General features: G+C 42.6%; 1 protein-coding gene across 1 annotated transcript in view; it reads left to right on the plus strand.

Annotated features, from left to right (window-relative positions):
* cerk (ceramide kinase) overlaps positions 1-8,626 on the plus strand; it is a 35,875-nt gene extending 27,249 nt beyond the window's left edge. The window contains exons 11-13 of the mRNA XM_070929191.1: positions 2,429-2,625; positions 6,127-6,341; positions 8,529-8,626. Of these exons, the coding sequence (XP_070785292.1) occupies positions 2,429-2,625; positions 6,127-6,341; positions 8,529-8,616 (500 nt within the window). The 3' untranslated portion in view covers positions 8,617-8,626. The remainder of the gene's footprint in view (positions 1-2,428; positions 2,626-6,126; positions 6,342-8,528) is intronic.
* Positions 8,627-26,923: the final 18,297 nt, after the last annotated feature.

The following is a 26,923-nucleotide window of genomic DNA, read 5'->3' on the forward strand; positions in this document are numbered from 1 at the left end:
CTCAACCCACACACATTGCAGCACAAACCTCTGGAGGCAGATGAAATACTGACTCCTGTGTGTGTGTGTGTGTGTGTGTGTGTGTGTGTGTGTGTGTGTGTGTGTGTGTGCTGGCGCGTGTTTGTGTGTGTACTCTGAGCTGCAAATGAGCTACGTTTCCTCTCTAATTAGTGTTGTGATATTCAATTCAAGATTTTCTGTCTTGGCTATCTGGGACTGTGGCTTCCTATAGAGAGTGTGTGTGTGTGTGTGTGTGTGTGTGTGTGTGTGTGTGTGTGTGTGTGTGTGTGTATTCTTTTCCCCGTGTAAATATGAAAGTGAGTGTAACCTGTTTGTGTGTGCATATGATGTGTGACAGATTCCCACTAATCAGGAAGAAATTTGGCTCTGCCAGCTCTGACAGGGGGTTTGCCTCACGCCAGTGCTGCCGTTTGTTTTGCGATTTTTGTCTTCTTTTTTTTTCTTGGCAAGGGAAATCTCAGACAACTGCTAAATCAATGAGGCACGACACACTCTCTCTCTGCAAATGAGCCAGTGTCTCCTCCGAAAAAAGCAAATACTCATTTGGAAGCATCCTCCTAATGCAGAGCCTACAGTCCACAGTTGGATCCTTTTTGGGTTTTTTTATTTTTTTTTGTGATTTAGCTTTAATCACTGCTTCCCAATTAGAATATTGTTGTTTTTATGTAGCCTCAGCGGGCTTGTTATCACCTCTGTAAGTTTATGTTGCGAAATGAGGTGGAAAGGTAATGAATCGTTTTGCTTTCCAAGATCACATAATTTTCCCTCTGAGGTTTGGACGTCTGTGATCACTTTTTGCAGCTTACTCCAATGACTATCGCCCTGGTGACAGGCGCTGGCGGTCCTGTGGGTGATACTGTGTCTTTGATACACCATCGCTTGTAAACAGCCAGCTAATCTCCGAGGAACAGAGTGGTGATTTGTGGAGTGCAACCATCGCGTCTGTCATTTGAGATCCGGATGGCCACGTGTGCATTTAATCATAGCAAGCAAACTCGAGGTTAATCCAATCAGTCTTCTATCTATCTGACTTCCTCTTTAGATATTGTGAACCCCTCCTTGGCCAAATTTAATTGCATTTTGAAACATAAGACGTTCAGCTCTCCTACAAGGGTAACACACGTTCCTTCCAGCATCAGAGTTTCTATCTTGGCTCAGTCATCAGGGTAAAGCTGCTGTGAGAATCCCTGCCAAGACATCTGGATCTTAATGGACTCTCATCAGCAGCACTGCTGTCGCATAACAAGCTGGGAACTTAACCTTAAGGATTCATAAAGCACCTTCAAAATACACAGTATCATTTCAAAAACCAAATTCCTGATGCACAGATTATTCGTTTCAGTCTATAACATCAGCGCTTTATGGAAAAGCCAATCTGGAGGCTGAAAGGAATCCAAATTTTTAGCTTAATCTCGTGGGCAAGTAAGTAGCATAAAGATGGCAGGATACTCCTACCGCAATCAAATGTGGTGCGTTTGCAATTAAATGACAGTACAGTACATTCGCTGCAGCTCGAGGTCTGTTCATTTAAAAGTGTCAGTGTCAGATAAGAGGAGATTTAACATTGCAGTGAGAAGAGAAGAGTTAAGTAAACCAGAAACGAGAGGTGAAAAAGTGAAGAAAACACAAACAGTCACGTGACTGATGATGATTGGTGATTGTGTGTAACCGAAACTCTGCAGCACTTCATTTTGGTTGCAAACTGCAAATTTTCCCTGTGTGAACATGCCAAATTGAGTTCTATTTGGAGTACACTTGAATAAAAGTGACTTCAGTTATTTGTATACTGCCAGATTGGAGCCCCCACATTATACATTATTTAAAGCATTTAAATTCTACTTCTTTGGTGCGGTTCAGGTGTGCAGTGGAGAACAATGCAATCCAAATTTTGCAACCAAATATAAAACACTGGAAACTCAAACACAAGGTTTTAAAAAGGTTTAAGGAGACAGATGCTGACATCTGACAACCAGTCCCGACCAGTAGGTGATTTGTTCATTTTTAACAGTGGGTATGGCCCAATGGGAGCACCCCCCTGTCTCCACACCACCAACCAACCAACACACACACACACACACACACACTCACACTCACACTCACACTCACTCACTCACTCACTCATGTACACCTCCCAGAGGACATTGTTGCAGTACGCCTTAATGTAGTAGGAGAGAGGGAGGGGAGAGGAGGGAGGAAGCTTTCCTGTCAAACACTCAATTTGCGGCACAAATATTTGTTTTATTTGAAAAATATGTTGAGTGACCGCTTACTTGGGTTATGTTTTTGTCATAATTTCTAGGATATACAATATACAATGGGGTACAATGTTAAAACAGTCAAACAGAAGTAGACACAAAAGTAAACTGTATGTGAGGTCAAACTCTAACTCTTGACTCGTCTGTTTCAGCTGGTTGGAGTGTGATCCATGGAAAGTTTATTGCCATTAATGCTGCCAGTATGAGCTGCGCGTGCCCCCGCAGTCCGAAAGGCCTGTCGCCCTCCGCTCACCTCGCCGACGGCACCACAGACCTCATCCTCGTTAGGAAGTGTTCCCGTCTGGACTTCCTCAAACACCTCCTTCGACACACCAACAAAGAAGACCAGGTAGGAGTGAAGTGTGAAGTGTGAGTTCACTTCAGAGCACTTTCTAAGGTCGTACGTGTAAAGTAAGCGTGCATAAACAGTGTGTGAGTCATGCTGTACTGAATATTTCAGAATTGAAATGAGCTGGGAAAATGGATTGACTGATTTGGATCCTGCAGGGACAAGAAAAACTTCCCCTTAAAAAGAGTGAAGGAATTTCCAACATACTGCCAAACTTTTAAGGCAATTTCATCCCTCCCCAAAAGCCTCCTCAGTCAGTGGCTTTGCTGCAGAACTCAGCTTTCAACATCAGGAGTTGCTCGATCTGTGCTCATATAAGTTGAGAGTGTGTTAAGTCTGTAAACGAGCGAGCAGAAGGCAGAAGAGTTTGCCCACTTGCTGTGCTAGCACCTCCATTTGCTGACGCGGCTCAATTTCCCAACTATGGTTCACTTTAGTTCAAATGCCTTAGCCCTTGTGCCTTCCCACGTATCATAAATAATCTCCACTCGGGTCCGGAGAGGCACTGATAATCGCTGCATCAGGGATACGCTGTATGGCTGATACCAGACTAATGCCCTCTCAGGATAGCACAAGTATTACCAGGGGAAGTCTGGTGATTAGTAATTATTACCTCAGGAAGGACCTCAGGAAGTTTATCCCATTTAAATGGATCTTGTAAGTAATTTCATCTACAGCAGCTGCCCTGGTAAAAAAGTGTTCTGAGCTAACACTGACATCCTGAGGTGAGTTTTAACTCTAAGATCACCATTCTGACTTGTGGACCCAGTAATTGGATTACAAGGACCGATGTTACTCTTGTAATAAGATGTGATTTGATTAGGATGTCATGAATTTGCAGCTTTAGAGTTTACAGGCCTCAGCAGTACAGAGGCTGCTGCTATGACTGTGAAATCCAGCAACTTGAGGGAAGATTTTGCTGCTCCGTGTGACATGAAGCGTGTCCCTGGAACGCCACGGTCCCAATAAAGTATTTTTCATCTAGATGAAATTACCGATGTGTGTTGACAGAATCAAATTACCAACTTTCCCTGGTGATGCTAATGCAGAGAGGGCTAGAAAATGATTTTATGACAGAGAATTTCCCCCAATATACTAACATCCAATACTGAGAATCACCAGTAAGATGTTACTGTATCTACTGTAAAACACTGTAATATATCTCAACAACTATTGCATGGATTGCCATGAAAGTTTGTACAGACATTCATCATTTCCAGATGATGTATCTTTAATGGGTTTTCCTCTAGCGCCACCATGAGGTTCACTGTGTCATCCTCAGGATGAAGTGTAATAACTTTGGTGTTTCCTTAACTTTTCATTTAGCGCCATCATAAGGTCAACATTTCTGAACTTTAATTTGACCAATCCTCGGGTTTATGACCTCATACCTGCAAAACTAATGACATTCCCATCATGCCAAACATCAGCATGCTAACACGCTGAATTAAGGAAGTGACCATGGTAAACTTTTCACCTGCTAAACATCTGCATGTTAGCTTTGACATTGGGAGCATGTTAGCATGCTGGCCTTAGCATTTAGCTCAAAGCCCTGCTGCGTCAAAGTACAGCCTCGGCCAATCACTACAGAGTTTCCAGGCGGATTTTGCACTCATTTGCATAAGTTAAACATTTTCAACTTTATGCAGATGAAGTTTGCCATGTCGCAGGTTAGTTGCCTGGAGTCCCACAATGCCAAAACTTTGCACTGAGGTGCCATCAGTGGGTCCGTGAGACTGTTAAGTCTTGTTTTGCCTCTTGCCATGCAGCTGTCAGCATTTGTTTTTCCTCCATTAGAGAGAGCTATGGCATTAACAGTCGTTTAATGACCACAGATCTCAGTGTCCATTGTCTGGTGTTGGCAGTGAAAAGGCATGATGTGGTGCATCTCTAGCTTGAGGCCGTCTTTGGTGCTTTACTCGCAACACAGAAAGGTGGACAAGTGGTCGTACGAGTAGGGTGAGCGGGACTTTGCATCAGAGTTCACTTAATATCAGCATCACTGTCCAGCCAAGCGGAGAGAAACAAGGAGTGAGAAGGCACTAAGCGTATTCATGGCCTTGTCAGAAAGCCTTTTAGGCAGACCGTCCAGCATGAATGCAAAGCGGCTGCAGTCATAAAGTGGGGCTGATGTGAAATAAATGGCTGTCACTCGGCTTTTGGGATGAGAGAGGGCAAGAAAGGGAGCGAAGGAAGGGAGAGAGAGGAGGACAAGAAAGAAAGAGGAGAAGAAGAGAAGAGAATAGGGGGAAAGTGGCACCCCGTGAAGTTGAAGAAAGTAGTGCGCCGGGCAGAGCTGAACCTTTCTGCGACACCGAGTGAGATGAAAGGGGATTTTGACAATATAATTTCTTTTCATCTCTCTCTTCTTTCTCTTCACTCCTCTGCAGTTTACATAGTTTTTATGCACCTCCATTTCATCTGACCTCTTCTCTCCCTCCCTCCATTTTGCATTTGATCTCCTGTTTTGCAGTTTTCTTTTATTGTAAACGGAAAGGAAGACAAATAACCCCACATGTAGTTTTGCTTTTCATTATGAAATCAGCAGGAGTCCATAAAAAGACAATGGAGGAGAAATTAACTTTTTTACCTCACCCACCAGGAGCCTGTAAACTAAAAAAAAATTACATGCCAAGAATCGTTTTACCACCCAATATAATCATCATATTTCAGTAAAATATACCACTGCCCATTTCTGTGTACAAATTGAGTAGTTTATGTTCAATTTCAGACATTTAAGTGTTCAAAAAACAGTTTCGAATGAAACATAGTCAATTCATCCACCGAAGAACAAAGAAAGGGTTTTACTTGTACAAATCTGTTTGTTTCTTTTTTTATCTATTAAAGTGATGTTTTTATGTTGAGGACTCTTGGAAGAATAGCCCAGTTGGGTTTTAAGAGACCCTAATAAGAAATCTAAACCACTCAAAGACTAATTCTGGTAACAGTTGATGCTTTATGCATTATTTTGTTTTGACACGCTAGCTGCGTATTTGTAGGTCTGTCCACCATTGGTCCAGACAAGAACTATATTGGATTGCCATGAAATTTGGTACACACAGTCATGTCACTATTTCTTCTGATAGTAAAAGTAAAAGTTGGCTTACATCTTCAGCATACAGTACGTGCCTTTATCACTCATCTGTAATTGTGTTCTGCGAGATGTTTGTTCATTCCTCGTGACCCTCTGATTGAAGCACCCTTGTAGAAACCTGCACAGGGTAATCATAAAAATACGTTTGAAAAGATACTTGAAAAAGTCTTCTTCCAAAAAACAATTTAACACAAAATTTAATTTGGTGAAGGACAAAAGAATTGACTCCTGTGTTCCCTCTCATCCTGCTGTACTGCTTATTTGAAATGAAACTCTTCAAGTGATTCTGGAGAGTCTTAACCTCTGCACCATCTGTAGGCACATCTGGTCCTCCATCCATCCGTCCGTCCATCTCTCCTCCTCCTCCCTTTCATCTATTTCTCATCCATCTCTCCTTCCCTCCCCAGTTTGACCACTCGTTTGTGGAAGTCCACCGGGTAAGGAAGTTTCGTTTCAAACCGCGGCGCCATGAGCTGGTTTCACTGGAAGACCTGAGCGAGACTCCAAAGAAGACAGGCTTCAGTCCCATATGCTCCGCCCAAACAACCTGCAACTACAGCACCGCCCACAGCAGCTGGAACTGCGACGGGGAGATCCTGCCTCACGCTGCCATCCAAGTCAGGTAGCTAATCACAGAATCACCTGTGAATATACAACTCTCAACTTACTGTAGTAGGTATTTCCACATCTTGGACAATGGGAGTTGTCAAATATAAATTTGAAATTTGCACTCAGCACTGTCAAAAACAATAAAATGCATTGTTATTAACCAGTAATGATGAATGTTTTGCCCATATATATGGCTTTTTAATGCTGTGAAACTGAAACAATCATTTTGACTGCTGAAGACAGGCATGGTTCAACCACTTTCCCACTCTGCCAGCTTATTTTGCGTTTTATGAAGCCTGTGACGAAACATTTTTGAGGCGATGAAGGCAGGCAGGATCACTCTCAGCATACATGAGGACTTGCAAATGGCTTTGAATTGGTGCACATAATATTGTAGAAGCGGTTTAATGGAAAAAGCACTGAAATACTTGCAGGGCTCATACCTATTGCATCACCGTGGCACTGGTGTTCACAGTAAAGTTCTTTTCTGTTCTTTTCCCCAGTATTACAGATATAATCTCAAGTTTAAATTGCCCTAAAATGTTCCTGAGTATCATGACTTGAAGCCCAAGTAGAAATAGATATGGTCTGTATGCTCGACAGCTCTGTATTCACAGTGCACTGAAGTAAAACTCACACATACTATTTTTAGCCACGCTAGCTGGCTCTATAGATGGCAATGTTGTTCGCTAGCTGTACTATGCGTTTTGTGCTATTTAGGACATGTTAGCATGCTAACATACACGTAAACGTTATGTCTTGCTAAACATCGGCTTAGCAGCTTGTTTAATGTTTGTTTGTTCAGTTAAATTAATTGTTATTCTAGAAGTATTTTAGTATTTTGTTATTTTCTGTTGTTCGTTTTGTACCAATATAACATGAATAAGAGATTACAACCATGTTAGCAGCCCTGTGAGACTGATAACTATTTGGAAAGAGGCAAAGAAAGATAAAGGAAGATACAACAACATTCCGCAGTTTAAAGTCTGTATGATATAAGGGTCAGTATGTAAATTGTCGATATCAAGTCATCCCGATGCTCGTTGTAGCTGAATAAAGGAGTTGGCCAGACAGAAATGAGAGCAGCAGTGCCATTAGCGCTGCTAGTGTCCAACAGTGTCTGGTCAGGAGACTCTTTGACTGTTCCCTGCTGGACCATCTTGGCAACTCGGTGGAATTAGCCCCCCTCATTACTCTGGCCCTGTCCACACTTCAGCTTTCCCCCACTATCAGATCTCTATACAGGCGGTGTGGTACTGCTTGACGCATCATTTATTTCATGCTCCATTGTACTTTGCCAATGATGCATGGCGCTGTAATGTTGCTAATTTAACGGCCCTCCCCATGTTAAAAGGCTACTCCCCTTTAATTAAAGCAGAAGTCCGTCCTTTTATTGCCTCTTCCTCTCCGCTAATCGTTCTTGGAGTGAGCCAGCCAGAGTGCTGCTCAGATAATTAATGGTAATAGCCCAGGCGAAACGGAAAGAAAGTAGGGGAGAGAGGAAGGAAGAGTGAGGAGTTTTGCTTCGGAAGTGAGAAATGTACATTAGGAAAGAGCGAAAGTCACGCTGCCGCAATGGTTGAACCAAACAATTAAAACAAGCATTGTCATATAATTATAACCATTCCTTAATTATGTATTGAACTTTTGGTATTTTTGTTTTATGTATTAATACCATTCATACATTCACACTGGCTTGATAATGAGTTATTATGCTATTCCATGATATTAACTGCTGGAGAAGCCTTCAAGTAAACAACAGGTGTTCCAGTAACAAATACAGCAGACAAAAGGCACAGGCAGTAATTGAGGCTATACAACGTACTGTACCTGATTCTTTTTCTGTCCATATACTTCTACCTTGTGTTCACCAGGATCCGTTATGCGTGTCATTAAAGTGCATCAGCCCCATTTGTATTAGAACATCTGTTGCCTTTAACAGTCTTTATACTATACACACCACAAAGATCGTCTCACTTTCAAGTTTGCATGTCAAGCCTGTGAGCAGGGGTGCCGTACCATGTCTTTTACATCTGCCACATGGACAGTAAAGTCTCATCGAAATGAGCACAGTCATTAAGTTGATGGTTTGTTATTCAGGCTAAATGATGCGTTGTGTGTGTGTGTGTGTGTGTGTGTGTGTGTGTGTGTGTGTGTGTGTGTGTGTGTGTGTGTGTGTGTGTGTGTGTCCTCTCTGCAGTGTCCAGTGCCAGTTGATCAGGCTGTTCGCCCGCGGTATCGAGGAGCAGCAGCAGTGTGTGTTTCAAGACCCTTGTACAGTGGACTGAGAGCTGGACGGGACATTTAGCTGCTGAAAAACAAAAACTTGGCACCTGAGTTGCACTTGGCAAGATTTGTCCTGGAAATATACACGCATCACATCAGTGTAAATCCCAAACGCTGGCGTACCTTCCCTCCTTAGTGTATTTGCTTAAATGAAACATGCAGGAAGTCCTATGCACAAGAAGTAATGGACTGAAACTTAAAAGGGTGTGGCGAAAAAAAATCTCCAAAAAGGCTCCCATCTAACCTTTGTTACTGTGGAATTCAGTTATCTCCTCGCTGCTATTTGGGGCTGTTATTATATGTAAAATACCTCATGCAGTTGCACTAACCAACAATATGATATGCTGGTGCTGCCACATCCGAACTTTTTTTCATCTATACTTTTTGGAAAATGAAGATGTTGAAGCTCAGGATCTCAAACAGCCTGGGTGTTCACACAGATGAAACAGAGCTGAACCGGACTGCGCTGGACTCAGCCGCGACAATCTGCAGAAGGTTTTCATACTGCCATGAAGGAGAACACTAATAGGATTTAGCCCTATGTAGCAAAGAGAGACTGCCAAGGAGATAGTGCTTTGTAAGAAGGATGAAGAAAACAGCCATGCCTGTGAAGTACACACTGATGAACTGAAAAGACTTAAAATGCCATGGCTACACTAGAAACTAAAAAAACACTCACGAAATCTGATCGTCCCTTTTTTGGGGGCAAAAAACCCCAAAACATTTAATCTGTGACCCAGGTGAGAGCAGATATGAGCCAAGGACACTAATGAAAAGAGCTGAATACCCTGCTAATACATTAACAGGACCCCGGTGGCTTCTGGGTAATAAGGCAAAGTGGTTGCTAAGTGATTTGGTGTATCTCAGCGCTGCTGCGGCTGCACCTGTGGCTCGGAGCTCTGCTTGTCTCTGGCTAAAAACTACAGACAGTTCAACCATCACCTGGGATTAGCCAGAATTATACATTGTTCATTTAATTAGAGATAATTGTATGGGTCTGAAATTAGCCTCATTAGCTGCTTTTAGTTGTAGGTCAAGGTGGACCGTCCAAGAAAAAGCACTTTTATTTTTGTTTTTTTTTGCTACTCAATAAAACTGTATTCAACTGCATATATGATAATAATACGTTCGGGTAAATTGTCCGTGTGTGTAGGGTTAAGTGTGTTTTCCACAAGCCCTTAAGGGATGTGCGATCACTGGAGTGTGTGTGTGTGTTAATGGGTTTGTGAAGGTGCCAATGTGATGAGTTGGCTCTATCACAATTAGCCTCATGACTGCCATTTTGCAGATGCTCTCTCGCTGCAGCCAACACACCGCTAACACAAGCACCTATAGATGAGCAAAGACAGGCACACACACACACACACACACACACACACAGTTTCTATCTTTCTATGATGCTATTTCTGATATCCAATGTCTTTCTGTCTCATACACCCTCCTACACAGACACAAACACACTCCTTAACTTTTAACACCATAAAAGCCTGCTCCTGTCTTTGAATCCTCTCCAACGCTGTTAATACGGACTCTGGATGTCTATAATGTTTCACCTTCACTGCTCACTTTGGTCAACTTAGTCGGACGCTTTTAAATCCTCTCTCTCTCTCTCACACACACACACACACACACACACACACACACTGAAATGTACGTGCAGACACACACAGAAACAGTGGAAGTGACGATTGTATTCAGATATGACCAAACACATTTGAAAAGCTGAAGAGTTTAGCAATTTTAGACTGACAATGCAAACAAACTCAAACTGAAATGTCTCACTTTTGTCTCATGTAATATGAACATATATAAACTATGATGCTACTGGAAGCTAACAAGCTAGGAAAACTAGCCTCCACCCACGGACATCCACTTGTAAAGTTGAAGCTAGTTAGCTTAGCTTGCCAACATTAGCACTTATTCCCAGTTTGTTTATGCTATTTCCATGCCTACAACACACTCAGTGTTCACCAGTGACGCATATGCAGATTTAAAATCTCAGTTCGGCTCTCCATATTTGAGTAAACGCAGACATAAACTGTGATGTGAGTTGATGCCTTATTTATTTTATGAAAATGTTCAATAAAGTGCTTTTGAATCGTGGTTCTTTTTATGTCCTTTTGCTTGATGTTCATGGTGTGCTTGAAGCCAGTGATGTGTCATCCCCACCCCCCCTCTCTCTCTCACACACACACAGTCTCACTCGTGCACACAAAGGTCAGCGCTCCTTTGCTCTGGCTTTCCCAATCTTTCTCTTTCTCCCTGTATGAGTGGAATTTAATAGGGTGCTCTGATGTGAGCGAGATGTTTCATTAAAGAACATCTGACATCAAAGGCCTCTGCTGAGATGGAGTGGTATTTCACGCTGTGCTCAGTCTGCACAAAGTCTGAATCGTGTTTCTGTCTTGATACTGCGAGGGCAAGTCCAACGTGTTGAAAAGGGGTCTGGTAATCTGAATTTGGTAACTGTAATAATTTAACATTTCTAACCACGGTGATGCCAGAGTAAATGCAGGTTGTGGCGGATCACAAAACTTCATCAAGTGGGTTAAATGGATTTTGGTGCCAAAACATGCCAAAACCAACTTTTGTCACAATAGCAACAGTCTGTTTGATGTAAATTATTCAGCTACTGACAGTCACAAGTGTCCATGTTCAAAATACCTCCTAGTTAGCAACAAGTAACTTCACAAAGTCAACCAATCAAACACCTGCTGAAATGTTCTTTTCATGCACAAGTGATAAAAACAAAAAAGCAATCCTCATGACAAGTAAACTGATTTTAAAATGTGTCAAATTGGTGTAGTGACACTTTATATTAAAGCTGCAACAATCAATATTTTTATATGAACAACAGAGCAAATGACTATGTACAATGAGAAAGGTGTTCCAGCACCAAACAGCAGAAGAGCCAGATATTTACATCAAGGAGGTAGCGGACAACAAAACAGAACGAAAAGAGTGAATATTGGACTCACACTCCTCAGGTGCACACAGACACGACCCCAAATGAATGCTAAAGTTGCTTGTATCTGCTGGATGTGCAAATAGGAAACTGTTTGCTCTACTGTCCTAACCCTAACAATTATTTAATGCAAGTTTAACTACAATTTCCACCAAACATCATGAAATTACTAGTTAAATATCTATCTAATACCAGGCAAAGTCATGCTTTTTCAAATGGCCGCCAAAGTGTGTGTGTTCTGACCGTATTGAGTAATCCATAATGGAGTGGCTGACTGAATGGCCGTACATTATATGAATATGAGTATGACCACAAAGACAAGAGGGATTTTCCAGCCTCGACCAAATTATTTTCCCTCCCTCTTTCTTCACCTTCCTCTCATTTTCTTGCTTTGCTACTTCCTTATTGATTTATTCTCCATCTGCTTGTCTGCAGCCCCCCCCCCCCCCCGAGAACTGCTATCTCATTCCCAAATCCCACCTGAGACACAAGGTGAGACGAAACAGCGGCAAACACCCTCTACCACACACACACACGCTCACACACACACACACAAGGTAGCGACTGTCCTCAATTCACCAGTGTCTTTACCCAAAGAAAGGGTTTCTAACAGGAGATGACAGTGCTGTTGCATCCCCTGGACACTCACCTTCACACACACACACACACATCACACGTCTCTCTTTTCTCTCTCACATAAAGATTCACACTAAGAATATAACAGAAAAACACACGCTCTCGTCCTTTTTTAATTTATACACATATACACACTCTCTCTCTCTCTCTCAGACCTACTTCAAGACTATTCCCATTATCATTGGCCTGATTTGGCATTTTCCACCAGTGCGTCCAATCAGGAGCCAAGTATGACAGATTTTTGCACCTTTCTGACATTGTTTGTGTGCATCAGAAACAAGACAAAGGTTAGGGGGAAAAAACAAACTGTTCTGCAGAGGCAACAAGCGGAAAAGGTGAGGTCAGGTACAAGGTGCTGCTGTGGCAGGTAGCATTACATCCGCCATGCTTGTATGACACCAATAATTACGGTGGCCGAACCTGGAAAATTGTTTTCTCACAGCATGTCGGCTAACAAGCGGCAAACAAAAGTAGAAGTATTTGCTTGTGTGAGAGACTACAGGGAATCAGGTGGGCGGCGTGAAGACGGTGTAAGTGAGAAACAGAGATAGAGGGACGGAGAGAGCAGATATTGCAGGGGCGGTGGTCCAAACAGCAGCAGTGCTGTTGCCTACTCCTCTCTGTATTGATTGGAACGGGCTCCCTGTGAGAGATTTAGATCAATGAGGCCATAACAGTCCATCTTCTCAGTCAGGAGCCACTGCCGGCCTCTTATCTCTCATTCTCTGTCTCTCACCAACCCACACACACACACCTTCACTCACACATTTCAACTCGCTAATGCACTCACACATGCTGGAGGTCAGTCCTCAAAGCTGGAGCCATGGGATGTTTTTTTTTTTTTAACAGACATAGTATTATATCCATTCGTATGGGGGAGTGTGGTGAAACACTGAAAACACAGCATCTCTCCATAATTTTCTGGAGTTGAACAAACTTTCCATTATAATCATTATAATTATTATTATGAAGCTCACGTTTTAGGACTGAAAATGCTATAATAATGGAAGGTTTGAACAATGACAGTTCCAGTGTCTCCAAACTCTCATCTGCTGATGAATACCATGCGACACAATCGAACAATCTGGAACAAGTGGACCTTGAGTTGGGATTGTTTTGTCAACTGCAGTTTCCACGGTCAAGAATGAATTCCCACTTTGAGTCAACATCGGTGAGAAGTCTTATCAGATATTTACAGTTCCGTGACAACTGAGCAAACTCCATCTGTGGATGAAGACCATGCAATATGGTTGAAAGCTTGAGATTGTTTTGTAAACTGCTGTTTTCAAAGCTCAAATCTGAGAGATCAGTTAATATATAACTAACATATGTGGAATTGCCAGTTTGTGAAATGGATTTTTCATGTTAGCCAGCTTTAGTTCATCAGGAACTAAATGCTAATTGTAAAGAGGAAATGGATCATTATTATGTATCCTAAAAACAACAGTGGGTGGAAAACTTAATGCTGATTCGACAGGTCCGATTGAAACCCACTGTGCTTGGGTTGAGCTCACTATTCACCAATTCATCATGACTATTATACGTTAGCAATTTCAGCAGCAGCCCGTGAAAGCTCATTGTGAAGTTGTTGTTGTTTTTTTAACCTTTTTTCCTTATTATGGTAATTTTGAGTTAAAGCCAATACTCAATTCTAATTCAAGGGCCTCTCACGTTAATACAGCAATTAGCAAAGCTATACACCCAGCATCTCCTTAATCTTGCAAATCATAATAATCGGCTTGAAGCAGTGCTGTGATATGTAATTTTGCTCCACAATGCATTCAATTCAGAGGAAGTGTGCACTGTGGGTGAAAACCTATCGCCTCTGGTGCTATCATTTTGAATGAGTTGAGTTTTCACTTATCACTGGCCCCAGCTACATGATCTGTGCATTTTAATGCATGTACGGTCATGTACGGTTGTCACAGCAACACTGTGCTGTTAAATCCTCTAACGGCCCACATCACCTCATGATATTGATGAGTGTTCAGTCAATGGAGGCCTATCAGGATGTCTGTAGAAGGACCGACATAGACACATCAACATGTTGAGGGAGAACTAGTGACAACACAATTAAACACTATAATGTTACAGAGCACTGAAAAGGCTTGTTTTCTCACAGGAAATGATGGAAAATTCTATGTAAAACTGATTGGACAGAAATTATATGTATTTACTGAGGTATGTTTGTAACACTATCAAAAGGCTTATATTTTACCATAGTATTACTACTACACCTGTAGCCATAAGCAACCCATGATGACATTGGTTATGTCAAACAGAAGGTGTTTGATTGTCAGATTTCTTTTTCCTGTTTAGTTACTGTTTAAAATCAGTGTCATTTCTTTTGACATAAATATTTAAAGAGTTCATAATAATTAGCATTAAAGTGCTTCATCAATAGTCAATGAAAAGCAGGCAATTGTAAGCTAATGACTAATGACTTTTCCAATCATTAGATAATTCTCTCTCGAGTCTAACAAGACAATTTATAAAACATTTCAATATGCCATTATGTATAGATGATCCAAATAAAGCCAAGCAGGAAGAGAGGAGGGGTGCCAACAACATAATCAATACACACAGTAGAAAAGTCACTCCGGAGTCCGACAAATAAATGCTGCCGTCAGTTCAGTGTGACTTGTGGATCAGACCTTCAAGTTTTTGGACAAGGGAAATGGAGAAGCTGTGTGAAAAAAAGTATGATTAAAAATCTTAAGAAAAGCCTCTCTGTGAAGTTTAATTGGCAGCAACATTCCCTGTTTGATTGACATATTTTTACATTTCCTGTTCATATAAAATGGTAAAATATGATTTTTTTTATGCTAAACTGCTAAAACAGTATCTCAAAAGCTCTATCTTCATGGCTTGAAACCACCAACAGTACAGTACCAACTTTACTTTAAAACGCACTAGGAGCAGATCCAACTAAAAGTTATGTAGATGGGTAATACAAATTACTCCAAATATTTATTACTTTTGAAAAGTTACTTCCCCCAGGACTGGCCACAGCACCCAAACTCAACATCCTCGTTGTGAAGTTGGGTTCAGAAGTTGAAGCTGCTGAATCCATAGTGGCACTTTGGCCTCTGCCAGCGGGCTACTGCAGAGTGCTTTGTAGTGACAAGTCATTACCTCAGCTGGCGCGTTGTTAGCAAACAGGGAATCTGTTGCTGGAGCAATCTACTCATTACTTGTTAATCACTTGAATAGGAGGACCTGTTTGTGCAGACACACAAAACCAGAAGTTGCACATGCACAAACACATTCAGCGGGCATGCTGGACTTTGTTTTCTGCTAAGCACAGATGTTATTGTGTTCCTAATGGTGCTTGAAGTAATTACACCCTATAATGTTACTCGTCGTCTAGTCCTTTACAGCATGCCCCAGCATGGTAGCTCAGAACTACCGTACACACACACGCGATTCACCCCATAAATGAGTCCATTAGCCAGAATGCATCTGCAGTCGCTTCCTCTTGTGCGCGAATATGAGGCATGCTTCACCAACAGCCTAACTGGCTGCATACAGGGGGTAACTGGTCAGTGGGAGCAAACACACAAACAAATGATTTGTTATAAGCATTAGAGGATGCCTGTGTGTGTGTGTGTGTGTGACAAAGACTTTGACAAAAACTTTATTGAACAATACAGAACAAAGATCTGCATCCAGAATAAAGCTACAGACACATTACATTTCTATCCTGCAGATATTTGAAGTGAATGGGAGATGAGGCAACTGAGGGTTTGTACTTTCGACCAAAAGAAACAGTTTTGGACTGTGCTCGGAAATGGAGAAGTTGTTCTTGTACAATATTACACTACCACGTGACAAACTGCAGCTTCGCTTAAATTAGAATTTACACAGTAAAAATAAAGAAAAAAAACTCTCGGGATGGAAATGTCTGTCGGTTGGCCCAACACTTTGGTTCAGACTGAAATGTCTCAACAGCTATTTGATGGACTGAAATTTGGTACAGATATTCATGTTCCCTTCACGATGAATTGCATTATTTGTGGTGATCCTCTGACTTCAGTGTGTCATCATCAGGCCAAAGTGTTTATGACCACATTATTGCAAAATGAATGGCATTCCCATCAGACTCAGCTGTACTTTGTGTTTGGTGCTAATGAGTGAATGTTAGCATGCTAAGATGCCAAACTGAGGTGGTGAACATGGAAAACATTATACCTGCTAAATATCAGCATATTTATAAATATATATATATATATATATATACATATATATATATATATAAACAAAAAATGAATACACCTGAATTTTTCACTGTACCAGGTGTTTGAATTAAAATGTGATGACAGTTGCATCAAAGCACAGTCAATCAAAATCTGATCAAGCCACCAACACAGTCCTGATGAAACAGATTAGCTGAGCTTTCACTGCTAAACTAGCTAAATAAGCTAAATAAATAACTAAAAGATGATTTTCCAAAACTCTGACCTTTATGCTCGATTGCTTTTTAGTCACACATATTAGGTGTTATTCAGGATGCACAAAATTTGAAATCAAGTTTTCAGGGCTTGACGTAAACTGGAAGACTCATGCCGAGTCACCTTTAATGGCTCTTTTTTAATGCCTTCTGTACGACCTTCAGCCTCGCCTTTAAAACGGCACAATGTTGTCTATTTTCCCTTCTTGCAGCACAGGATAGAAATGTTCTTTTTCTCTGTCTCAGTCTGTGTTGAGGCGAGATGCGGCACAATCCAATATTAATGCACCTCAGCCAGTGTGACTGAAATGACTGCCGCTGTAAGGCAGTTTGCCCTCCAGAAAATTCTAACTGATACCTCCTCTCTCCGGTCTCCAATCACCCTTACGACCCGAGTCTCCAAACCCCCCTGAGGGATATTTGGTTTAAGTCATTTTCTCCTGTGTCTATGCCGCTCCTCCTTCCTCCCTGCTTCTTCTTCTTCCTTATCCATTTGATGTCACAGACTTGTTTTCTGTTTATGACTGTGGATGATTGAGACGTGTTGCTCCAGTGTCAGCCCTGCTCCAGGGGAAAACGCAGCAGGACATGGACAAACAAAAGCTGTCACCTTCTAAGCGGAGTTCAACTGACATTGGAGGGATGAGTGTGAATGTCTGAGTGTGTGTTCCTGTGTGGGTGTGCGCACAGCCTCCTCCCTGGGGGTAGACATTTTATCTCGGCGGCGTCTGGGAGAGAAACAGGCCAATATGTCGGTGCAAAGATGCGCCGTGGGTAAGAACAGATACGAGACCTTCTGATTTACCCACAGTGACAGGACCATTAGGGCGTCCCACTTTACTGTGCAACCAGCCATCGCTGTCCAACTATGGAAGACATGGAGAAAGAGGCAGAAGACTAGGGAGTGATGGAGGAGGGAAAGACATTCTGTAGTACGATTATCCAGAATATTCTAGCATGTCATGTTTATCTGTGGCAGTGTGAGAAGCAGAGCTGTCATAGCTGGGCAAACAGAAAGTGTGTGTTCAAGCCTTCCCAAAAGATGTATGTAGGTGGTGAGATCCAGAATCACTGGTTCTACATAACTTTTACAAGAACGAAAGTCCAAAATGTTCAATCCAACATCCAGAGTGAGTGTTGTAAAGCTGTGACGTGACGCTGCAACAAGTACGGTGACTAGTTGTTTAAAATGAACTGCCTGAGGAAATAAATGCTGATATCAATTTTGAAAAACAAACAAACAAACATATCATACGCTCAATGCCACTGCTTCCTCATACTGTACAGATGTAGAATATATGGTTACATGTTGTAACAGCAGTTTATCCACTCATATTTGTCCACGAGAATTTGCATGAATGTTCTCAGCCAGTCACAACATCTCTAAAAGACCACAGTATATATGAGTCCTTTAATGGTTCGCCCCCCATTTATTTTCTATGGGAAAATAGGTGAGGTAGCAACCCCACCAGTCAAAAAAAACAAAGGGTCAAAGGGTAAAAATGTTCAAAATGCAATTTGCCTGAAAGCTCTGTAGTGAAAAAAAAGACTTAAGGCAAGGACAAAACTTGCCACTGCATTACTTATCATTATGTTATATCCTGAATTTCCTCTTTTGAAAGATGCTTTCCTCCAACATTATACAAAAAGAAAGTGTGGCTTGGCTCAAAGTCGTGTCAATCTCTGGAGAAAGCCGTAATTTGCTTATTAACCCAACACTAACTTACAAATACCCTACTTGCCATCTTGCAAGCATTGTCACGCTCACAGAGTCACAGGTGTTACACGATTCCAGAGCGCCTTCACCGTAAAGGCCCGGAATATGCTAGAAACAAACTAGTTTGTACGGCGTGTTGCTGCAACACATCAAAACACAGCAGAGGTGTTTATAGCTGTTCAGAACAGCTACACTCAAAATAAATCTCTCTAGAAAACTGCCAGAGAGAGGGGCGATGGGGATAATGGAGCACACTTTCGGACAGTCTGCACTTGATGGTGCGCACAAAGAATGACAGAAGTAACTGTGTGAGGAATGAAAGAAGAGAGCTTGAGAGAGACGTTCAATTCCTGCTTGTTGGGTTGTCATTTTTGGAAAGTTACAAGTATTGTCAGATCCCCCCAATTCCGATGTCAGAAAGACATAGGATGAGGTTGGTTTCGGGTGCTTTGAGAAGCGCTTTGTTTGCAGCACACTGGCAACTTAAATCCTCAGTCCTCACGAGTGGAATGACATGTGATGTGTTCGACGTCTCCAGCTGTGTTCCTACAATTTCACACCAGAGCACGATCATTCTGAACGACAGAACTGCTTCTTCTACATCTCTTGAAATACAGAAAATTCTGTTTATGCATCACTTAGATGGAATATTTGTATTTCTGTACTGTCTCTGTCTCTGTAGCCTACATTTTTGTAGTGGTCTGTAGGAGCCACGAAGTTTGCTTGGTAAACTCTTCCTTTGCTCATCATGTTAGACTGCAGACTTATACCTTTATATCCTCCGTGAACACCTTATTCACACAAGTGGTCATTACCTCTGACAGCAAAGGATTGATCCACACCAAGCATCACTTAAGCTCTCTGGGCTGCATTCAAGCCCTTCACACTACTACTCTGTGATAGCTGTGCATAAGGCTGGCAACATCAAACTGCCACCATGCAGACTGTACGGAAACAAGCGTTGGGCTTAATTTATATTTCCCATAAACTCACTCATCCCATGGTGCTCTCACAAATAGATCTTTTGAGCACGTGAGTTGGAGTCATCTGCCTCAAAAAGCTGAGCTCTCTGGGAAAATGAAGCGATAGCAGGTCCTCCAGTGCCCCCATCAGGATCTTTTCAGCACCTCCAGTCCACCTCTCTTCATCTCTTTCACCTTCAATATCTTACGCTCTTCTCATTCGTTTCCTCCCTCACTACCACAGCAACATAGTTCGTTTTCTTCCCCCTTCCTCTCTTTGTTGTGCGGCTGAGGAAAGCCCGGAGTGTTGCCGTTGGGGGGGGAGGCCATTAAGAAACGGCAAACAGACATGTCGGGTCTGCAAACACTGGTGTGCGTACAGGTGGCGCAGAGCTAACAGACAGGAATCATTACACTGTTCCTCTCAGATCGCTGCCGTTCCACTGGGACCGAGCCTCCACACGGTCGGCATACGCACAGATGGCCGTACACACAAATACAGATTGAAATCACATATGGTGCACGGGTACATGAAACATATAAAACATGTCATTGCATGCATACAGGTACATACAGGAAGCGAGTATCTGTCAGTGAGGATTATTATTGCTTTGTCTCAACTGTAGTTCATGAAAAAGAAAATAGGGAGAAGACACAAAGTTAAGGGAGAAAAAAAGCAAAGATAGCAAGCCAAGAGAAAGGCAGTGACAAACCTAAATCTCCACTTGTTATTGTACCTGAGGCCAGAGAGTCGGCTCGCTCTGCAGCCTGGCTAATGGTGCGACGTTCACCAGCATATTTCACCGGACACATTTACATTTGCTACCGCTCTGACCTAGTCATAGCACATCTCTCCCTCATTTGTCCCCTACATCTGTGTGTGTGTGTGTGTGTGTGTGTGTGTGTGTGTGTGTGTGTGTGTGCGTGCAGCAAGAATAATGACTGCATTGATCAGGGACGTCCCCAATGGGTGGTCTTGTTCCGTCAAGGCTGAGAGAAAACGAGAGGGAGAGAGAAAAAGAGAGAAAGCGAGCAGGGCCAGAACGGGATGCCCTCTGTGCTGCCCGCCTCATCGCATTAGCCAATCAAATATCCATCTTGGCTGTCGCCTTCCTGCTCCACGCAGACTATCAAAAACTAATCTGCTGCCATGTTTTTATCGCCTGTCATGTCTCCGTTGCTTCTTTCCTTCATCATCCCTCGCTCCCGCTCAAAAAGTCTCAAAAGTATCGTCTTTGGCTCACACGTTTCAGATCTGATTTACAAACCTGGGGAAACAATTGTACATTCACCTTTTTGGTAATTCAGCTGAGTTACCCAGAGTGACTCGAGTGGGATATCAAACCCTCCTGCCATGTACTGATGGGCACCACATTAAGAGACAGGGCACTAAGGGGTCACTGAATGGTTTCATGAAAGTGATGTGAATCATATGTCACTAGATCTCAACCCAAGTGAACACCTATGGGGATTTTCCAGCTACACAAGGAAAGGTATTAATGCACTGGCAGGCCAGGACGTTTTGTCCTAACGTTATTATTGTATTTTCATGAATTCCTCTTTTGAAAGATGTTTTCCTACAAGATTACAGTCAGAAATAAAGTGGGGCTTGACTCAAAGTCGTGGTCATAGGTTGCTTATTATTTAAGGTCTAACTTTTACTTGTAAAGGAGTACTTTGACATTGTTGGTATTTTTACTTGAGTAAAAGATCTGAATACTTCTTCTATCACTGCTATCCATGGTTGAAATCCAACGCTAAACTATACCTGTAGTTAACCGCTTTTCCAAGCATAAATCCAGCTGAACGCAGCAACCTGCTTGTCTTTTCTTTGTCTAGAACGTTCTTAAAACAAGCTGATTTTTTTAAGAACACTGTGGTATGTCTCACAACACACATGGATCTGCTGATGTCTTCCTTCTCATGACACTGAATAAAGTTGTATATGGAGGATTCAGGCATTGCTCTTATTATTGAAAAAGAAAAAAAGAAAGAGCACAACACTTTGAGGTCTGACAGCTCTGGAGTTCCATTAAGAATTCTTCTAAATTTACAGTGAGAGCAAACCGCCATAGCTTGCTGCCCACAGAAACAAGGCAATCACTCACCTCAGCCCCTTTACAAAGCCAGACAGCATTTACACACACACACACACACACACACACACACACATTCAAAGACAAATGTTCGCACACACACACACACACACAAACACACAAGAGGCCAGGGGAGAGTGCAGATGATAGTGCTGATGATTTCTTGTTGCTGACAGTTGGCTTCTCCTCTAAGTCCCGTGTGTGTATGCATGTTTGTGTGTGTGTGTATATGTGTGGGTGGATGAGGATCCGTCATGGAAAAGGTTACGTCTGGTGCCAGTGCAAACATGAGGTGCAGGATCTGGCCGCAAACCACCAGCCAATCTAGAATACACTTCACCTTTGAGACACATACATATTAAGGAGAAATACACACATATGGCTTTTTTTACCCCCTTCCCACACACACACACACACACACACACACACACACGTCAGTGCCAACACACTGATAAATCCACATGCAGAAAGAGTAACGTGGTTATAAAAAACACATGCAAATGGAGACACGTAATTTCTCCCCTTCTAGCAGAAGACACACTCCTTCCTTCATATTACGCATTCACAGCAGCACGTGTTGGGGTTGACATACTACATTCCTTTTGGGGCGCTTAAAGGACTCTGCTATTTAGTGCCGATGACATTCAGAAACACTGGATGTTCTTTGGTTTCTAATCTCTTCCTCTGCACTCCCTGAAGGAGCGCGTGGGTCATTAAAAGTCAAGGCATATGGCACGACGCCTGCAGGAGATGTGGAAGGACCCCCACCCACCCACCCCATCTCATCATCAGCTACGTTTCTGTATTTGTGACTCAAAGAAGCTTCAAGAGACAGGTAGGGGGGGAGAAAAAAAAGGGGAAGTGAAAGAAAAGAAAAAGATGAAGCCAAACAGAGAAAGACAATGAGAACGGGAGATAATTGAGATGCGAAAGACAAGAGTTTCACAATGAGACGAAACAAGTTGCGGTTCTCGCTATTCGATCGCAAATAGACAAACCAGAAAAGCTCACAAAGCCAATAAATCTCCGGCTGTCTCCGGAGAGTTTGGCTGATGTCTCCCAGGCACGCATGAATATTAAATGGCCTCTTGTAAATCAAACAGTGGTGTGTTAGTGAGCACTGAAACAGAATTAGGTGGGAAAGGGCAGATAATAAATTGACTCTATTTTCATGGCTGATGCCAAAAAGCTTCTCCCCACGCGTAAAGACACAGCGAGAGTACTACACGGGGAAGTGTTGGCGAGGCCTAATGGCTTCGATTTTTCTCCTCTCTTCGGCATCTTCCTACACACATACATGCGTACACACATTCAAGCGAACACACACACTGTCAATAAGGAGTAATAATGATAACAAGGAGAGTTATAGTGCTGGTTTGATCTCATTTCACGCGCGCACACACTCCTTTCTCTCTAACATTGCACTCTGCTGACGTGGATACACGCGGGAAAAGATGAAGCTTACACAGCGTTCACATGAGTTTGGATGCGTGTGTCCACGTTTTGACATTCACTGCAGAGGCACAGCAGAAATAGAGACAGGGAAAGGAAAGGAAAGGACGGACACAAAGTACGGTTTTTGTGCATTTCTGCATGATTGTGTGGTTCCCTTGGATTGTAATGCAATGAGGAGACAGAAAAGAGAAAGCAACGGCGACGTGGAGAGAGGGAGGGAGAAGAGGTGATACAGGTGAGAGAGAAAATCAACCAGCTCTCACACTGAGACAATCAATAAGCTCTCCTCTCAGTCTATTTCCTATGGGCTGGCCTGGATAATAGCATTGTGCCAAAGCCGCCTGTGTGGAGCCTGGGAATAGGTTGAGGGTGATGTGATAGTAAAGTATGAAGGCAGCACTGCTATGGGACTCACACTAATTGTTACTTTTGTCATAAAGAGGTCAGAGGAATCTCTGGGAGAGGTGTTGCGGAGACATGGGTACAATGTCGGGGGGGGTTTTAGGTACAGGCAGGAGAGAGAAAAAGGTGCGAATACTCACACAGTTTGTTTTTCTATGGTTTCAAATATCACTTTGTGATGTTTATGTAGTTTCTTCATTTAGGTTCACACTGCCTGATTAGAAACAAACCAGGGCTTTTACAGATGTAAGGAAAAGAATGTGATGAGGTTCATACAGTGTTGGAGACAGTGGTGAATGCTAACAATGCTAGTTTAAAGCACAAAAAACAATTACAAACAATGTTTAATCATTTCACATTTGTAATAATGAAAATTACTCAATGAAAGCTGCACTAATCAATATTTATATATTAAGAATGAGTCAAAATGACGCAATGATATGCGTGCAAGGTGTCATCCGTCATGACAATGTCGTTCATTCCACAAGCTTCACTGCTTTGGTTCAGTTTCACTGCTCTCAGGCAGCTGTTGAAGATATTTGAAACCAAATATTTCTCTCAAGAGTTGCTGATAACCGACAGACCTAAAAAGGAGAGTTTTACTCATCAAGTGGCCTGAAACATGACTCCAAATGAATGCTAATGTTGCTCCGTGTCTGCTGGATGCATAAATAGGCAACTGTTAGCTATGCCATACCAACTTTAAGCTTCCGCTGTCCACAAGTGGCCAAAAAAATGAGTTAATACTGCTTAAACGTTAGAGAAGCTAATGTAACAGCGGCTAGAAGGTAGTGACGCTAGGGCTTTGGCTGTCCATACAGCTCTCTTCCATGGTATATGACAGTTTTCTGAAAATGTTTTAAACTATTTTCCCCCCTCTATTACTCTTTGTTAATGCAACAGCCCCTTTTCAGCCAGGGAATGATTAAAATCTCATCTTATCGTTTCCATGCATCATGCACCTGCCTGTCCCTCTAAATCTCCACCAGGAGCAGGAAATAAAACACAGTGTGACACATGGGGGATGACGAGGGTGGAATTTCCACTCCGGTGCAGGTGAACCCAACGATTCATTAAAAGAACGAGCAAGTCAGCAGGAGTGCTATGGCGAGGAGGGATACTTGGGCAGGTGGGGGGGGGGGGGGGGGGGTTGAAGAGACGAGAAGGAGTGCAGAGCAGAGTGTAGGTTTCCATCCATATGGTCAGCCAGTTGGTTGGTGGGCCAGTAGTCAGGTCTCAGTGATCCCGAGCTTCACCACGCATGACCGCCAAATCATCACACACACAACCTGAACGTACACTCTGAAAAAGGGAGATGCGAATGTTGTGGAGTGTGTATGAGTGTGTGTGGTGTTGTACAGGTGCACCAGATGTCCACTTTCCACTCCTGTGGCCATTGTCACTAACATGCTCCGGTAACGTGGGAGGGGATGGAGGCCAAATGGCAGACACCGAAACCAGCGTGTCTGGGGCTGGCCGTGGAGACTGAGGGGGGGGGGGCGGCTGCATCCGCCTGGCCAGTGACCCAGGTAAACACCTCACATCGCAGCAACCCAGAAAAATTTCACAGCGTTTGAAAAAAAAAAAGGAGTCAAAATCAATTGCTTGCTTCATATTTAGCATACAGATTATGAGTGGTATCAATCTTCTTATCTATTGGCAACAATAAAGAAGCTTCATTTCCCAAGATGTCAAACTACTGCTTTAATCTTAGGGTTAGGTTTTACAATCTGCAAAGATGCAACAAATACATAAAGTAATTTTTTGTTGATAATCTAGTCTCCTGGTAAATGGAGGGTCAGTACTGGATTATTCAAATAAACTGTTATCATACTGTAACGGATTTTTCAGAAGCCCTAATTGTCTTCTTTTAGTCCCAGAAGAATGTTAGAAACTCCCACGCATTATGTTTATTAAAATAATGATAATGAAATAACGTTGCCCAGCAACAAATACAACTCCAGACATTAAAATGGCCTTTAGTTAATATTGCTTTTGGCAAAAACTGGTGAAATCCTAATCACTGGATGGCTTACAAAGGCCCAAGATTTCTTATTATTACGAGACTAAACTGAATAAAAAAGAATAAGAAACAGTGTTGTTATGAAATGCACATGTTCTCGCTTCCTTGATTGTGACTAATAGTATTTTGACAGAGCACCCAGCTGGTGTATAGGCAGTATGGGGTAGCGCATCTGCTATCCTTCTCAACTTCAGCCTGACCTCTCTGAGGGAAGCTGACACACAAACACACACACACACACACACATCGCAGGAGGCCGCCATCCCACGCAGGGTAGCCGAGTGAGCGAGCTAACAGCCTGTGACCACGCTGTAATTATGAGCCGTTTTCTAATTATGAAGCACTTCGGTGGTTCTGCCTCGACCACTGAAACTTTCATTTTATTTTTTTATTTTATAGCCTGCAGTACTGATGACAAAAAACTAAAGATGAAGGGGAAGAAGAGAAAATGGTGAGGGGGGGGTGTACAAAGTCAAAGAGAAAACTACTGGAGAGGTTCAGATATGAGAGAAAGAAAGGGAAACAGAAAGAAAAGTAAACCTGGCAGAGTAAAGAGAGTTAACAAAAGACAGTGAGACTGAGAGAAACAGCCGTCCCTCAGCTGCAGTCTTCCAAGCAGGAAAGAAAAGTGCCAGCGAGCTGCCTGTAAAACAGAATCATTACACCATTAACCCCCAATCCATCTTCATTTGACCGTGCTGTAAGAAACTATATCAGTAAAGAAGCCATGGAGCTTAGAGAAGTTGACTGTGGAAATGGGGTGGAGTGAGGGCTAGGACCACTAAACATCCCCCAACCCACAAGCCTGCGTCTGGGCATGGCCAAGAGGGAAGGCAACCTCTCTCTCCCACCCTCTCTCTCCCTTCTGTGGATCTGTGGTTGGGTGCAGCAATGAGAGGTGACTTGTGGCCGATTGTGATTTATGTGGTGGTGGGTTCGGGCGTGCGGGATGTGGGCCGGTGGAGGGGAGAAGATGGATCCGAGGCGTGACCGAAGGAGACAATCTGATTACAGCCTTCTACCTCCTTTCATCTTCATCACTCGCCGGTTCACTCGCTCTTTCGCCCACGTCATGTCGCTATGGTAACCTGAAACCTGGTAAGAAGCCAAGTGCCCGGAATGACCTGATGGCCATGGCAGAGATGGACACATGCTGAAGGTGTGTTTATGTAGAATCATGTCCTCACAACAAGGAAACTTCCATTAACACTGAAAACAATTAAATACGGATGAATACGGAAGACGCTGAGAGGAAAGTTGCAGTCAGGGTTAAGATTGGATCACTGTGGGGACAACTCACTAGTCTAAACCATAAACAATTCCCAAAAGAAGAGCCAGCAACTATCCAATCACTTAGTTGTTTCACTTGAGTGACAACTGTGAGACAACCATGGGATTGGATGGTTTTTAGCATTTACACAACTGACCGTTTCACTGCTTTCATCTTCTATTCTTTACTGATTCTTACTCTTTGAACTTTTTTCTCTTCATACTTTTACAGAGTTGATCTGCTTCCAGTGGTTACATTTCAACTGACACTTCAATTCCTTTCAATGCTTACACTTCGAGGGACACTTTATATCTTCCGCTTTGAACAAAAACA

Source organism: Enoplosus armatus, chromosome 22, assembly GCF_043641665.1.
Source record: "Enoplosus armatus isolate fEnoArm2 chromosome 22, fEnoArm2.hap1, whole genome shotgun sequence".
In the NCBI taxonomy this organism is placed as follows: Eukaryota; Metazoa; Chordata; class Actinopteri; order Centrarchiformes; family Enoplosidae; genus Enoplosus; species Enoplosus armatus.